This window comes from Grammomys surdaster, unplaced genomic scaffold (genome assembly GCF_004785775.1).
Source record: "Grammomys surdaster isolate TR1022 unplaced genomic scaffold, NIH_TR_1.0 271, whole genome shotgun sequence".
NCBI classification, from domain to species: Eukaryota; Metazoa; Chordata; class Mammalia; order Rodentia; family Muridae; genus Grammomys; species Grammomys surdaster.
Genome location: NW_021604712.1, coordinates 8,455,002 through 8,469,092, shown reverse-complemented (window position 1 = coordinate 8,469,092; position 14,091 = coordinate 8,455,002). Strand labels below are relative to the sequence as shown.

The 14,091-nt window shown below is 44.4% G+C and overlaps 1 protein-coding gene across 1 annotated transcript in view; it reads left to right on the top strand.

The window, feature by feature from the left end:
• Positions 1–14,091, top strand: part of Adamts17 (ADAM metallopeptidase with thrombospondin type 1 motif 17) — a 293,848-nt gene that overhangs the window by 10,567 nt on the left and 269,190 nt on the right. The window contains exons 3-4 of the mRNA XM_028776690.1: positions 543–708; positions 4,158–4,160. Of these exons, the coding sequence (XP_028632523.1) occupies positions 543–708; positions 4,158–4,160 (169 nt within the window). The remainder of the gene's footprint in view (positions 1–542; positions 709–4,157; positions 4,161–14,091) is intronic.

Sequence of the window (14,091 nt, the reverse complement as noted above, 5' to 3'; positions counted from 1 at the left end):
GAGAGAGAGAGAGAGAGAGAGAGAGAGAGAGAGAGAGAGAGAGAGAGAGAGAGAGAGATTAAATGATGCAGGGCAGGGCTGGCAAGATGGCTTAGTGGGTAAAGATGTTTGCCAGCAAGCCTTACATGGTAGAAAGAAAGCACTGACTCCCAAAAGTTGTCCCTGATCTTCTCATGCACACTACAGTGCACTTTTATGTGTGTATGCATTCATGCTTGTACATGCATGCGTGTGTATGTGTGTGTGTGCTCGTGCACTGTGATCTGCAAGGTGAAATAAACCCTTTCCTATCAAGTTGGTTTTGGTCATGGTGTATTATTACAGCAGTAGAAACCTTATCTAAGACACCCACCCATCCAAACCTCCCAGCATAACTACTCAGTGGAATATTCTTAAGTCAGATGGAGATTGTCACGGGGCTCAGCAGCAGATGGAAGCAGAAGCCCAGATGTGGTGAACCAAAGCACAGCCAACATACTGCTGGGGCCACGAGCATGTGTGAGTGAGGATGACCAATGTCTTGTCTTCTCCTTTCTGGGCAGGTTGGCCTCATCCAGCTCGAGCAGGAGCAGGTGTTCATCCAGCCCCTCAACAACTCAGGGGGCCCATTCAGCGGAAGAGAGCATTTGATCAGACGCAAATGGTCCTCCACCCCCACCTCATCTACCGAGGTCGAGGGACCCAAACAACGCTGCAAAGTAGTGACAGGTGAGTCGAGACAGCAGAGAGGTTGGAATGGAGCACATGCACAGCTGACACTCTGTGGGTCACGTGGGCTGAGGTCATAAGCCAGGACTTGCCTTCTTTACACAGTCACATGTCACACAATGGCAGTGCCATAATTCCGAGAAGGATTTTATTAGTCCATTTCCTTCCTGCATGAACATCATAGAGTTATGCACTTAGATTAAGATGGCTACAATGTTGTCAGGTGGTAGAATCTTATAGGACTGCAGATGTATTTATCATCTGTTGTTAATAGAAACAATGTTACTGGCATCTGAGAATATTTTGGAAGCTGCACTATTGTCCCCAAAGCCACTTTCTTTTGGTGTATGTTAGTGTTAACATTTCATGCATAACTGCCCCTTGAAAAAGTTTTATTTCTGCAAGGAATGCAGGATTGCCATGGAATGGAACCTTAGTTTTCTAAAATTTCCTTAGTTTTGTTTTTTTCCATGTCAGGGTTTCTCTGTGTAACCCTGGCTGACCTAGAACTTGGTTTGTAGACCAGGCTAGCCTTAAATTCACAGATCTGTCTGTCTCTTACTCTTGAGATCTGGGATTAAAGATGTGCCAGATTATATCTGGCTTCAGAGCCTTAGTTTTAAGCATCAAGAGCAAGTAGATACCAGAACACCTTATTACCAAGCACCAGGTTGGCAGCATGGCTGGGATACAATGTTCCCTACTCTGATGAGACCTCCTTCTGAGCTTTCCTGCTTTTTTTATATGTTGGTCTTCAGCCTTGGATGCTATAATGAGAGTTGCTTGGGCAACCCATGAAACCTGGGCCAGCGGCATTCTGCATCACCTGGAAACTTTTCAATACATACATCCTCTAGCCTCACGGCAGACCTGCAATATCTAGAGGGCCACAGCTTGGTCCAGTCACTGGGGCATTCAGATGCATGATCTGGTGTGAAAACCACCACTGAAAAAGTGTCATTTAGGGAATGGAGGAGATGGTTTAGTTGGTAAAGTTCATGGCACACAATCGTGAGGGCCTAGATCCCACATAAAGAGCAGGGGATGACGGTGCATGTCTGTAATCCCAGCACTGGGGAGCAGGGACAGGTGGGTTCCTGGGCATGGTTGGCAAGCTAGCCTTGCTGAATTGGTGGGTCTCAGGTTCAGTGAGACAATGTCTCAAAATGTAAAGGCGTGACTGAGCAAGTTGCCTGATGTGAACCTCTAGCATCAATATAGGTATGCACATGCATCCATACACACACATGCAGACACATTGAAAACATGCTTATATATACCCCACCCTACCCCCGGTATCATTTACTTAGCTGTTCTCTCATATCCTGAACTGAGTTGTGACTTGGGTGTCAGGGTTTAAAAACATGACTTGGAATCTGGGTCCATTCTACACCTTCATTTGAACAACCGTGGGCTGTTGGGTATTTAAGTATATCTCCTTGTGCTGTATTACTAACAGTGTGCCTAAAACACTTTCCCTAGCAAAGTTGGAGAACCTGCATCTTCAGGTAGTGTGTCTTCCTGGCTGGGTCCTGCTTTCACTGTTGAGAGTTTAGATGCACTGTGGCTCTGTTTGGTGCTCTAGTTTCCTTGGAAATAAGTCAGGATTGCTTTGCAGTCCAGCTCAGCCATTGCCGGAGGCTTGTTGTTTGTTTCCCTCTTAGGCCGTCTGCCTGTGGCAGGGAGGGTTAGCAGCAAACAGGATGAGCGAGTCCAAGGAGAGAGACTGCTGCCCCAATTACAGGGTTTTTCTTAATTGCTGTCCACACCCTTAACAAGGAACACAGACTTCAGTGTATCATTAATAGTCACTAAAATGTTCTTTAATGGGATTCAGGGTTTTTTGACGAATGAACTTGATAGGTCAGCTTCATTGGATCATTTATCCCCCCTCACCCCGTTATTTGCTTTATCGTGAACAGCTATTAACCGTCTGTGAATGTTTGTGTGCTGTCTGCAGCTGACCTACTTACACGGGTTCAGAGGCTGTGACTCTTCTCCTTCTCAGTCCTGATGGTGTGTTGGTATCACCTGGAGAGCTTGGCCAGCTGCTCACACCTCCCTGCTTTAGCTGGTCTGGAGCATAACCTGAGCATCTGACCACGATAACAGTCCCCCAGGTAGTTGTAGCATTTGCCTGGTGATAAACACCACCCCCAAGCAGGGATGCTCAACCCGTGAGGTTGGGACATGACATCAATCTGTAAGTATCCTCAGATCCATAGTTATTCTGACATGCATGTGGCCTGCAGGTTGGATGCTCCTGCAAACAGTACCCAATGGGAAAGCTGCCTCTGTGGGCCATTGAGGGCGAATTTTCTCAGCTGAGGACTGTCACATAGGGCCACACAGTAGTGAAGTGAAGGGCAGATGGGATTTATTCGCCTCACTCAAGTGAGCACCCATCAGCTGCCAGTCTGTGACCTGCAGCCCAGTATGTCTGCCAGTGAGCTAATGGGATGTTTATCTGATGACCTGCTTCCATCCTCTTTGATGGGGCAGCAACTAGAATTGCTGAGCAAATAACAAATGGTGCTTGTGTTTGCGTTTTTTGTGCTCACAGCTAATTTTGGAACACATTCTGAGACTGTTGAGCCATTAACGGAAGAAATAAAATGGGGAGTCAGGGTGGGGCAGATGTGGCAGAGACTGAGCTAACTGCTGCTATGTAGGCTGCAGAGAAATCTCAGAATTTGCCTCAAAAGTGGTCTTTCCTTCCTTTCCCTCAAGACTTATGCCAGTGTCCTCTGAGGTGCAGGAACGCTTGTATGTGACACAGGTTACATATGAGGTAGGGGTGTGACAGTGGAGACAGAAGTATACCATGCTTTGGTTCCCTTTTGTTTTGCATGTCATCCTTGGTCCTTGCTTCTGCTGTGTTGAGAAAGACGTTGGCCTTTTATTGGACTTAGCTAATAAGACCTTTCTTATTTGGATTAGCTTTCTAACCCTGCACTTTAGAACTTGGAGAAAATTAACTTCCTGGCACACTAGCAAAATACATTCTTGAAGTTTTCTATAAAGGTTGATCAGATTAATCCAAACTTTCCAGAGTAACGTGGTCTGTCTAGATGAAATAAATGGCTATAGGTTTCACCATGGTGAACCCTTTACTGCTTGATTCTTGACCCCAGACTGGCCTGTTTCCTTCTGGTGAGGAGGAATCTTAACAGGTCTACCCCGAATCACTGAACCCACCTGAGAGATGAACTCAGTAACCTTCTAGTAGCTTGTGTCTGGATAGGATAGGAACCAGAGAGGCAAACACAGCCAGTGAACACTGGGAGGAGGAAGAACCTCCTTCCCAGAGATACTATTGGGCTAGCATTTCTGGGAAGCTCTAGTGGGCTCCTGGTAAAGGAAGAGGCTGATGCTTTTCCCTGGACATTTCTTTTTAGAGCTTCTATATACTGGTCATGAAGTAAAACTCTAGTTTGCAATATGGCAAGAAAGTATGGAATCTACAAACTTTTTTATTTCGGGTACAATCATGAAGGCCTTTGGCTATTTTTGAAAGCTCAAATGGTACTTCAGATACGTGGACAGGTTCTTTGAATTTTAAAATTCAAAGACCTCAAAGCTTTGTCTTTTACGCCTGATTGAGTTCTTTACTGTCATCGGTGTCACATGAAGGCAGCAGAAGTAAGAAAAAAAAAAAAACAAAAAAACCAAAAAAAACAAAAAAAATCCAACTAAAGTAAGTTTACAATGGGACATTTTAAAAAGAGGAATTCTGTCACAGTTTTGAGCAATAGCAAGCTCATTAGAATATAAATCTACTCCATAGTGGGGTCTACACAGCACTGTGCCATGTTTACAAAGTTCTGATATCATTTCTTTGTGAACCCATTAGTTGTTTTCTAGCATTGTCTAGTGCCCATACAGTAATAAAAGTCATTTTTGATGAGTGTCTTGAAGATAGCACAGCTTTTCAGAAATTTTATATTGCTAATTGGTATAAACATTTATATGTCTAATCATGCATAGATATGCTAATACATAGCTGGTCAGTGTTGGGAGCCGACTCGTAGCAGAAAGCGGCTATCATGTTTGCAGCCATCTCGAGCCATATACCCTGACAAGAGACTTGTTTTCAACAGCCCACGACAGCTGAGCACACTCTGATAAACATCTTGTTTTGCTGTTTAGTGCCCCCAGCTGCAAGGCGCGTGTGGTATCCACGCTGCAAGGCACATGACATAGTTCCTTCAGCTGTGTTCCCCTGCTTGTCCACGAGGGCAAGGCACGTAGTAAAGGGTATAAATACCCAGGATTTCCTTTCAATAAGGAGAGACTTGATCAGACCCTCTGTCTTGTCTCCATTCTTCGTGTCTCTCGCCCCTCCATTCCCCACTCTCTCTCTTGCTAGACCCTGACCCGCGGACCGGAACAGCAGCTCCGGCCGGGACAAAGTGGCCCCCCCAAACGTGGGGCAGAACGGATCATTACAGGCCAGGACTTGGGTTTTATCTCAACTATGATTCATTAGTTAGAAACAGAGGTGATCAAACTGACTTAAATACTAGAAACACTGGCCTGAGCTTACAGGGTTGATGGGTGAAGCCAGAGGCTGGGCTTCAGGTTACGCTTGACCTAGTGCGTCTTTATGTAATCTCTTAGTGATACCTGTCAGCTGACAGAGGCAGCTCCAGTGAGGGGTAAGGCCTTCTACCGATTGGGATTTGAGGCAGGCCAGCTTGCGTTACTGTCAGTTTACCACTGCATTCAACTATGTGGAGTCAGAATCAATCATACCTGCTTCAGAAAGAGTGTAGATCCCATTCCCCAGGTGACTGTGGGCCACCACTCTGCCTGCTATCCCTGGCCTGACTTCCTGCAGGCCACCACAGTCTAGGCTAACATGTGGTTGTGTAGATTTATATGGCACTCTACCTTGGCCTAAGCTAGCTTTCTAGCCCCACAGTCGATATAGGCCCACTTCCTTCCTGTTTCCACAGTGAATAATTTAAGCTGATCAGCTCCTCTCTGTCCACCTGGACCCGGGAGAAGAGTGACAGCTGGTCCTTGCTCACTTAGGAAGGGCTAATTCCTCTGAGATTGCTTCCTCTAGACCAGTGGTTCTCAGCCTGGGAGATTGAAGGATCCTTTCACTGGGTCACCTAAGGTCATCAGAAATATCAGATTTTTACATTGCGATTCATAGCAGTAGCAAAATTAGAGTTGTGAAGTAGCAAAGGAAGTAATTTTGTGGATGGGGGTGCGGGTCACCACAACATGAGGAACTGTGTTGAAGGGTCTCAGCATTAGGAAGGTTGAGAACCACTGGTCTTGACTTTGAGATGTTAAGTCATTGGAGAGGTTTTAGTAATAATAATAATAATAATAATAATAATATAATGATAATTGCTGGGAACAGTGGTCTTTTATGTTCTGTATCTTTTCTGCAATAAGAAATGGATGGGGACAGGGTAGGTGGCTCAGCAGGCAAAGCCTTTGTCATTCAATGAATGAGGGGGTGGAGGTCAGATCCCCAGCACCCATGCTAATGATGGATGATCCGCAGTAGCCCGTGGCATCAGCTGTATTGATGAGCTCTGGGTTCAAGTGAGAGATCCTGCCTCAAACATAAGGTGGAGAGTGACTGGGGAAGATATCCTATGTCACTTCTGGCCTGTATACTCACATGCATAGACATGCATGTACACCCCTCCACATGTATCCACATACATGCAAGTATGCACATATCCCATGCAATACATATGCCAAAAATGGAATTAAACTGCGACTTTGAGTTTCTCCAACTTAGTATTTTGTATACCTATTTGCATATAATTTGCAAGATGTTTTTCTATGAACACTAATTGTAGATACTAATGTTTAATGCTTGTTATGCCACAGAGACAGAAGGAAGACTTGTGTCAGAGGCTCAATTCTGGTTCCTTTTAGTGAGACTTGACAAATTTCCATCTCTGTCTCAGGCTGCTGGGACTTCCATAACAAAATGCCACTGGAGGCGGTTTAAACCTCTCCACAGTTGTGGAGGCTGGAAGTTCGAGATCAGGGTTGGCCAGGTTGGTCTTTCTAAGGCTGTGAGAGACACTCTGTTGCAGACCTCTCTCCTTTGTTCTTAAATGTTCAGCTCCTGTCTGTGTGTCTTCTCAGGGACCTACTTTAGTGACTTCATTTTTCAGTTACTTACAGAAAAACTATCTATTCACACAGCTATATTGTGAGGCAGTGGGGGTAGGGGGTGGTTGGGACTTGGGGACTTGGGGACAGGAAACAATTCAGTTCTTCCCAGCCTCTGTTTTTGTTTTGTTTTTTGTTTTTTGTTTTTCTTATCTGTAGCATGGAGATTACCACAGCATGCATTTACCATTCTCTACAGAAATGATGGTGGCCGTCTCGCCCTCTTCTCCCAGTTGTTGTTGGCCAACAGTGCAAGTGTCAGGGTTGGTACCATATCCACTGCTGAGAGATGTGACTAAGGGCACTTACCTCCATGTTTCCTTTGGAGATCTCAGACAAGTTTGGAACAACAGCCACTCTGGCATTACTTTCTCACTTCTAGACTGAGCAATGTCTTCCTGAGCTTTCAGGAGGGCCGAGTCAGTATGTACTGGCACTCAGACACTAGTAAACAGTTGGCTATTTCTGCATCTACCATGGTTAGTTTATCCATATGCTCATTCTTCATTGTCAAGATGCCATTGCTCCAATGTCCCGGGTCTAGATTTAGGACAGACAGGCACTGAGCACTGAGCAGGGACTCAGAGATTCTGGTGGCCACACTTGTTCCTGACATCCTTCTCATAAGCAAATCCACGAAACAAAACAAACAAAACCCAAGGTTTTGTTTTTCAAGATTGAAACGTTCCCTTGAAGGTCCCAGGCTTAGGTTTTCCCTCTCACTGGCCCTCTGGTCCCTCACAGGCTGGTTGGGCATGGGAGAATAACGAAATAAACAAACAGAGTGCAATTTATTTTTAGTAGTGGAATATCAGGGAAAGACACCACGCTGAACCAAAAACATAGAGCCTCTCTCTGAGCACTTTGTCGTAAGCCTTGTTAATGTCTGCCTGTAGTTGTTTCAGAGACAAGTGAACGTTCACCGCCCTCACACTGTCTTCTGTCTGCCACGTTCTCCAGATGCTGATGTGGCTCCTTCATATCCCGCTCTCTTGTAGAGTGTGAGCCGCATGTTGTGGTTTCCGTATTTAAAGTCTGCACAAATATTTCGTATTGGGCAGCCTACACTTAACATTCTTAGTAATGGCTTCCAGCCTTATCGATGCTGATGGAGGCAGATCAAGTCCGTTCATGCCACGGTAGAAGCTTGCCTACTAATCTTTGCAAGGAATTAGCTTTCTCTTCCTTACTCCTTTTTATTTTCTATTTCTTCAATCGATAAATGATATATATTGTTTGATTTTTTTTTCTATTTGTTGTCACTGTATTCTATATTCAAATGGAGTCTCAGTGTCTTGCCCTAGCTAGTCTGGCACTCTGGGGCTCAAATGATCCTCCTGTCTCAGCTTCCAGGGCAGCTGGTACCATAGGCATACACCATCATGCCTGGCTCCATTTTTATTTGACTTATTTAGATTGTTAAAATATTTATTTATGCATGTATGTGTATGTTTGTGTTAGTATACATTCATGCATATATATGGGTGTGTGTGGGTATGCCTATGCAAGCATGTGTATGTATATGTGTGTATATATACATGTGTATGTCTTTATGTATTTGTGTATGTGTAAGTATATGTATGTATATGCATGTATATGTGTGTATGTGTGTCTTTGTGTGTGTATATATGTGTGTATATGTGTGTCTGTGTGTGTGTGTGTGTATGTGCATGTGTGTGTGTAGAAGACAGAAGAACACACCAGGCACCTTCCTCTGTCATTCTCCACCTATTCTTTTAGAAGTAGGGTCCCTCTTTCAGAATCTAGGGCTTGCATTTTCTCAACTAGGCTGGAAGCCAGCAAGCCCTGCCTTTGCCTCACCCCTGGACCTGGAGTTATCAGAGTTTACAGGATGTCTGACTTGTTGCCTGAGTGCTAGCACCTCAACTTTGATCTCCATATTTGTTCTCACTACTAAGCCCTCTTTTCCTTCCATCCTGCCTGCCTTCCTGCCTTTTAGAAAAAAAAATATTCTTTTTAGTCCTGTTGATTTCTCCCTCATTTCTTTCAGGATTCCTACTGAATTAAATTTTTTTCTTTTAAAATCTTTTTATTTTTCTCTCCTGGGATGGGTCTTATTATATATCCTAGGCTGACATGGAACTTTCTATGTATTCCTGGCTGGCTTTGAACTCATGATGCTCCTGCCTCTACTTCTTTCTTGACTGCTAAGATTCATGTATGAGCCACTGGCTCATTAGTCATTTTAATTTGCATATTTGAGAATATGCATTTTGTTTTTTAAGCTCACTTTTGACTGTAGACAGCTTTTGACATGTACTGTCCTTAGTATCCAGGTCTAAATGTTCTTCAGTTTCCACAAGGGTTTGTATGTTTGTTTGTTTACTTATTAGAGAAACAGTATAATAGAGTGGTTAAGAATTTAGAGTCTACTGGGTTTGAATGCATGGTTTTCTCACATAGGAGCTCAAATGACCAAAGGGTATTTTAATAACCCACTCAGATTATAACCCATACAGATTATTAACCATTTAACAAGATGATCTATAATTCTGTGTGTAGTGATTGGTATGCTTGTGTGATGTTTTCACTTGGTTCTTTTTAGTAGCCCCCGTATCTCTCCTGAGGGTGTTGATCTTTCTGTCCATCATGAGCACATTTCCTTCAAATCCTTGAGCACCATGATAATTGTTGCTTGACCATTCCTACGTGCTATCCTAACATCTGGGACATTTGGTTTCGTATCCATTGTCTTTCCTCTTGAAAGTAGGTCACATGCTCCCGATTCTTGGCATGTCAAGTAATTTTGGATTGTGCTCTGGATGTTGTAAACATTGTATTGTGGAGACATCGGGTTCTGTTCCTCTGGAGAATGTCTTAGCAGAAACAATTTTACTGGACTCAGATTACAACATGTGTATCTTGGGTGGCAGCTCAAACCTCAGTCAGTTCTTTAAACAATTTCAAAAATGTATTCTTTGAGAATGTGACACATGTATACAATAAAATAGGATCATAGCCACGCCCATTTCCCTCTTCTGACACGCCCCTACTTCTCCCCAAACACACTCTGCTCCCCAACTTCATATCCTCCCCCCTTCTTTTTTAAAATAACCAACTGTCACTCTGCCAGTGAGGGGGTGTGTCTAGGCAATATCTAACCTACCCTTGGCCTCATAAGGTTCCAATTATAAACCAAAGTTTGATTCTGTCTAAGTTCATCCTGGGGGAACCAACGTGTTTATTAAGGGTTGCTTACAGAGATTGGGTGAGAGTTGCAAGCAGAAGAAAGGGCTACTTACTCTAAAGCTGCCACACTGGACAGTCTGTGCCTCGCACGGATGATGGCTTCCCTATAGCTCTGTCAATGGAGCCCCTGCTTGGTCCTTCCCAGCCTCCCAGAGGCCACTTGCAATTAGGGCAGACTTACATATAACTGACTGGGAGGAGTAGCTGGCCACTTCAGTGAGGGTTCCAGTGACCCTCCCCACCCCTCCTTTGATGAGGGAAAGTCAGCAGTTAACAAGCCTGGTTGTGATAATCTCTTGCTAGCAAGCACAGCTGAATCATGAAGATGCTGGCAGTCTGGCCCAGAGAATAGTCCTTTTAAAGAAAGATTTAAATTGAAGTTTATTTTATGTGTATGTGTATTTTGCTTGCATATATGTCTGTATATCACATGCATGCCTGGTACATGCGAGAAGAAGAGAGAAGAAGAAGGCAAGAAGAGAGTGTCAAATCTCTTGAAACTGGAGTTACAGACAGTTGTCAGAGTTACAGACGCTGCCATGTGGGTGTTGGGATTCAAATTCAGATTCTCTGAGCGAGCAGCCAGTGCTTTTAACTGCTGAGCCATCTGCCCAGCTCTGAAGGATACTTCCACATATCACCAAGTAAATCCAATTAGTACTGCCCATGTATGGATGGGAGTAGGACAACCTACTGAAGCGTGGGTCATCTACCCGTTACCACTGTCCTCTCGCCACCAAAGAATTATTATTCTCCCTCCCTGAGTAGCCAGCAGCTCCCAGTAGTTCTTCAGTAAGGGGCGGGGCCTCATGAGTTCCTCTCCAAACTGCAGATTCGGCTGGCTCGATCTTGTACAGATAACCACAGGTCCTATGAGTTCCTGAGAACACTAACTATGTCCTATCAAGGAGAAAGTCTTCATCCCCAGGTCCCGCCACTTCACGTGTTTTCATGCTTCCTTTTTCACCGTGTTCCCCAAGCCTCCATGACAGTGTGATAAAGGTGTTCCACCTAGGGCTGAGTACCACAGTTGTTCATTCTCAGCACCTTGATCAGTTAGTTACAAGTCTGTGCGTTGACTCGGATTTGCAGACTGCACTGCGAAAAGCATCTCTAACTGAGATTAAAAGCAGCTCAGGACTGTGACTGTAAACATGATTTGAAGGCAATTTATAAGAGGACCGTTTAGCTACATAATACTAGGTTCCACTCTAGAGCCTCTGGTCTTCCTAGCCATGTTTGTATTTTCAGGTTTACAGTATCAGGCATAGATTACTTTCTATGGAGCAGGCCTTAAATCCAATCAGAAAACAGCTGACTGGCCCATAGCAATCACTCCACGATTGTGCACATAGGTGATTCTTACTTGGCTGGTCAATGTTGTAGTATTCAGAGTCCAGCACTGGGTCAGACTATTGATGTCTTTTCTTCCCCAGCAGACTGCATAGAACCTTCTGGCACCGTGGAAGCCGGCTAACTGGGAGGAATTTTCTTGACTGGTTTGAAATTGATTTCTCTATGTCCTGCAGCCAAACTTTGTGTTGTCTTACCACGTGCTACGGTGAGAAACCAAGAGCCTGGCAATAGCCTATATTTGCTTGAGTTTCTGTGATCAGTAAGTCATAGGGAGGTACATGCCTGTCACTGCAATTTTTATTTACTAACCCATGTCTTCTGGTGAGTACACTGTGTATCCATGCAGGGTACCTTCATTCAATTTCCTTTTGAAAAATTATATTTTGAAATTAGCTTACTGACTTGTGGGTTTCTATTAGGCTTTTAAAAAACACGCCTTTAGTATTGTTAGCTCCACCCAACCCCGTTCTATCAGTTACCACCCCGTCCTTACTTAAACCCGTATCCCCCAGAATCCTCCATACCTCATATATCCTGCTGTCCTTCCGTTTATACTTCTGATTGGACTGTGAAATAGCAGGCTTCCACACGTGTTCTCACACACCCTTCCTTCAGGTTCCTCTATCCTGAGCTGCCATCTGTTCCACGTAGGGACAACACAGAGATGTGGTGGGACTTATGTACAGTCTCCATGATGACCAGGGGTTGACCTCATTCTGTCCTCTGGCCCTGTAGGCTGCAAGGACTGCAGTCTCCCCAGCATACACCAAGTAGGCCTTCCCTCCTTCTCCTATGCTGTCCTTTCTGTCCCCATGTTAAGTCCCCCCAGAATCTTTCTACAGTTGCCCGTTTTCTGACGCCTTCTGCGTTGTGGGCCTTTATATTTTGTTCAAGCTTGCAATTGTCTTCTGGCAGTTTGGGTCCCTAAGAAGCTTCTTGGCCGTATTGTCTTTCATATAATGTGGTTTCTTAAATCTTATATATTTAATTTCCAAATCTCTCAATATTTCTCTCCCTCTCCCTCCTCTGCCCTCTCTGTCTCCCTCTCCTTCTCTCCCTGCCCTGTGTGTGTGTGTGTGTATGTGTGTGTATCTTAATCTAGAAAGTAGGCTTTTAAAAAACATGTATTTCTTTTATGTGTGTGGACATATGCCATGACACATAGAGGTCAGAGGACAACTTGGGGACTTGGGGGTGTTGATTCTCTTCTAACTTGGGGACTTGGGGGTGTTGATTCTCTTCCACCATGTGGGTCCTAGGATTCAAACCCAGTCGTCAGGCTGGGTAGCTTGTGCTTTACCATCTGAGCCATTTTCCCAGCCCCCTAGTGTTATTTTTTAATCCTTCTCTGTTAGGATATTTTACATATGTCTTAAAAGTAGTATGTATCTCGGGGCTGGAGAGATGCCTTCCCAGTTAGGAACTTGTTGCTCTTGCAGAGGGACCAAGCTTGGTTTCAGCACCTACATGGTGACTCACAGCAGTTCCAGGGGATCTGATGCTCTCTAATGACCCCAGTGGGCACCAGGCACACATGAGGTACACAGGCATACATTCAGGCAACACACTCATCCATATGAAATAAATAAACCTTAAAAAGATAAAAGGAGAAAACAAAAAGCAGTATGTATCGCACTGGGAAGGTATATAGTTAGTGGTGTGCTTGCCTGCCACTCAGGAGCTCTGATGCAGTCCCCAGCTCTGACATAGAGTAGGTGTGAGCCTGTTTCAACAGCAACATAAAGAATATTAGTTGAATTGTGAACAAATCCCAATTTAGTATTCTCTCTGTTCAATGGTAGGGGAATATTTTTGTATCTATGGTGTTAGTGATGCCATTGAATTTCTTTAGGCCATATTATATTCTGTTTTCTATTTCTTGTACCGTGTTTTTCCTCTGCTTATGTGGTATGGTACCACTGCTGCCCCTTTCTATTAGTTTAGCGAGCTTTTCTCCATCCCTCATTCTTCTTCCACTAGCTATGCATTTTGTCAGTATTGTTGTTACCTTTAAATCACACGGGCACAATTGTAGCAGGATACTTATTCTGCTACATTGTATTCACAGTGGAGCTCGGTGATTAGGCAGTAGAAGAGGAGGTGGAGCTGGGCTAGAAAGAGAGGAAGGGGAGGGGAGAAATAGAGGAAGGGGAGGAGAAGAAGGAAGCTATCGGCCATTGAGAACCATGGATGGGTCGAAAGCTGTCCTGGGTAGCAACTTCTATCAAAAGGTTAGATATTGGGCAACAACTCTAATTGTGTGGGCATCTTGTTAATTGAGCATTTCTTAATATATAAATCCTTTAGATAATCACTAAGCTTTAAGAGTCTTCATTCTGCCAGGTACTGCAAGGATGACAGATATTGTCTGGGGTTCAGCCAAGCTTTGTGGATGCAGCATGGTGGATTGACAGAACCACCCCCATGCTAGTGTCTCATGAGTGCCAGACCCTGAGCATCTAGCTAACCAGAGCCCGGGTCAGAGCCAAGGAGCAGCGAGCAGGAACATGGTGGCTGCCCGGGAACAAGCCGGACTGGGCACCGTTTTCTAAATATCACCCCCACATACAGTCATACATATTCACACATACACACTCACACACTTGCACATCTAGACACACGAGAGAGAGAGAGAGAGAGAGAGAGAGAGAGAGAGAGAGAGAGAGA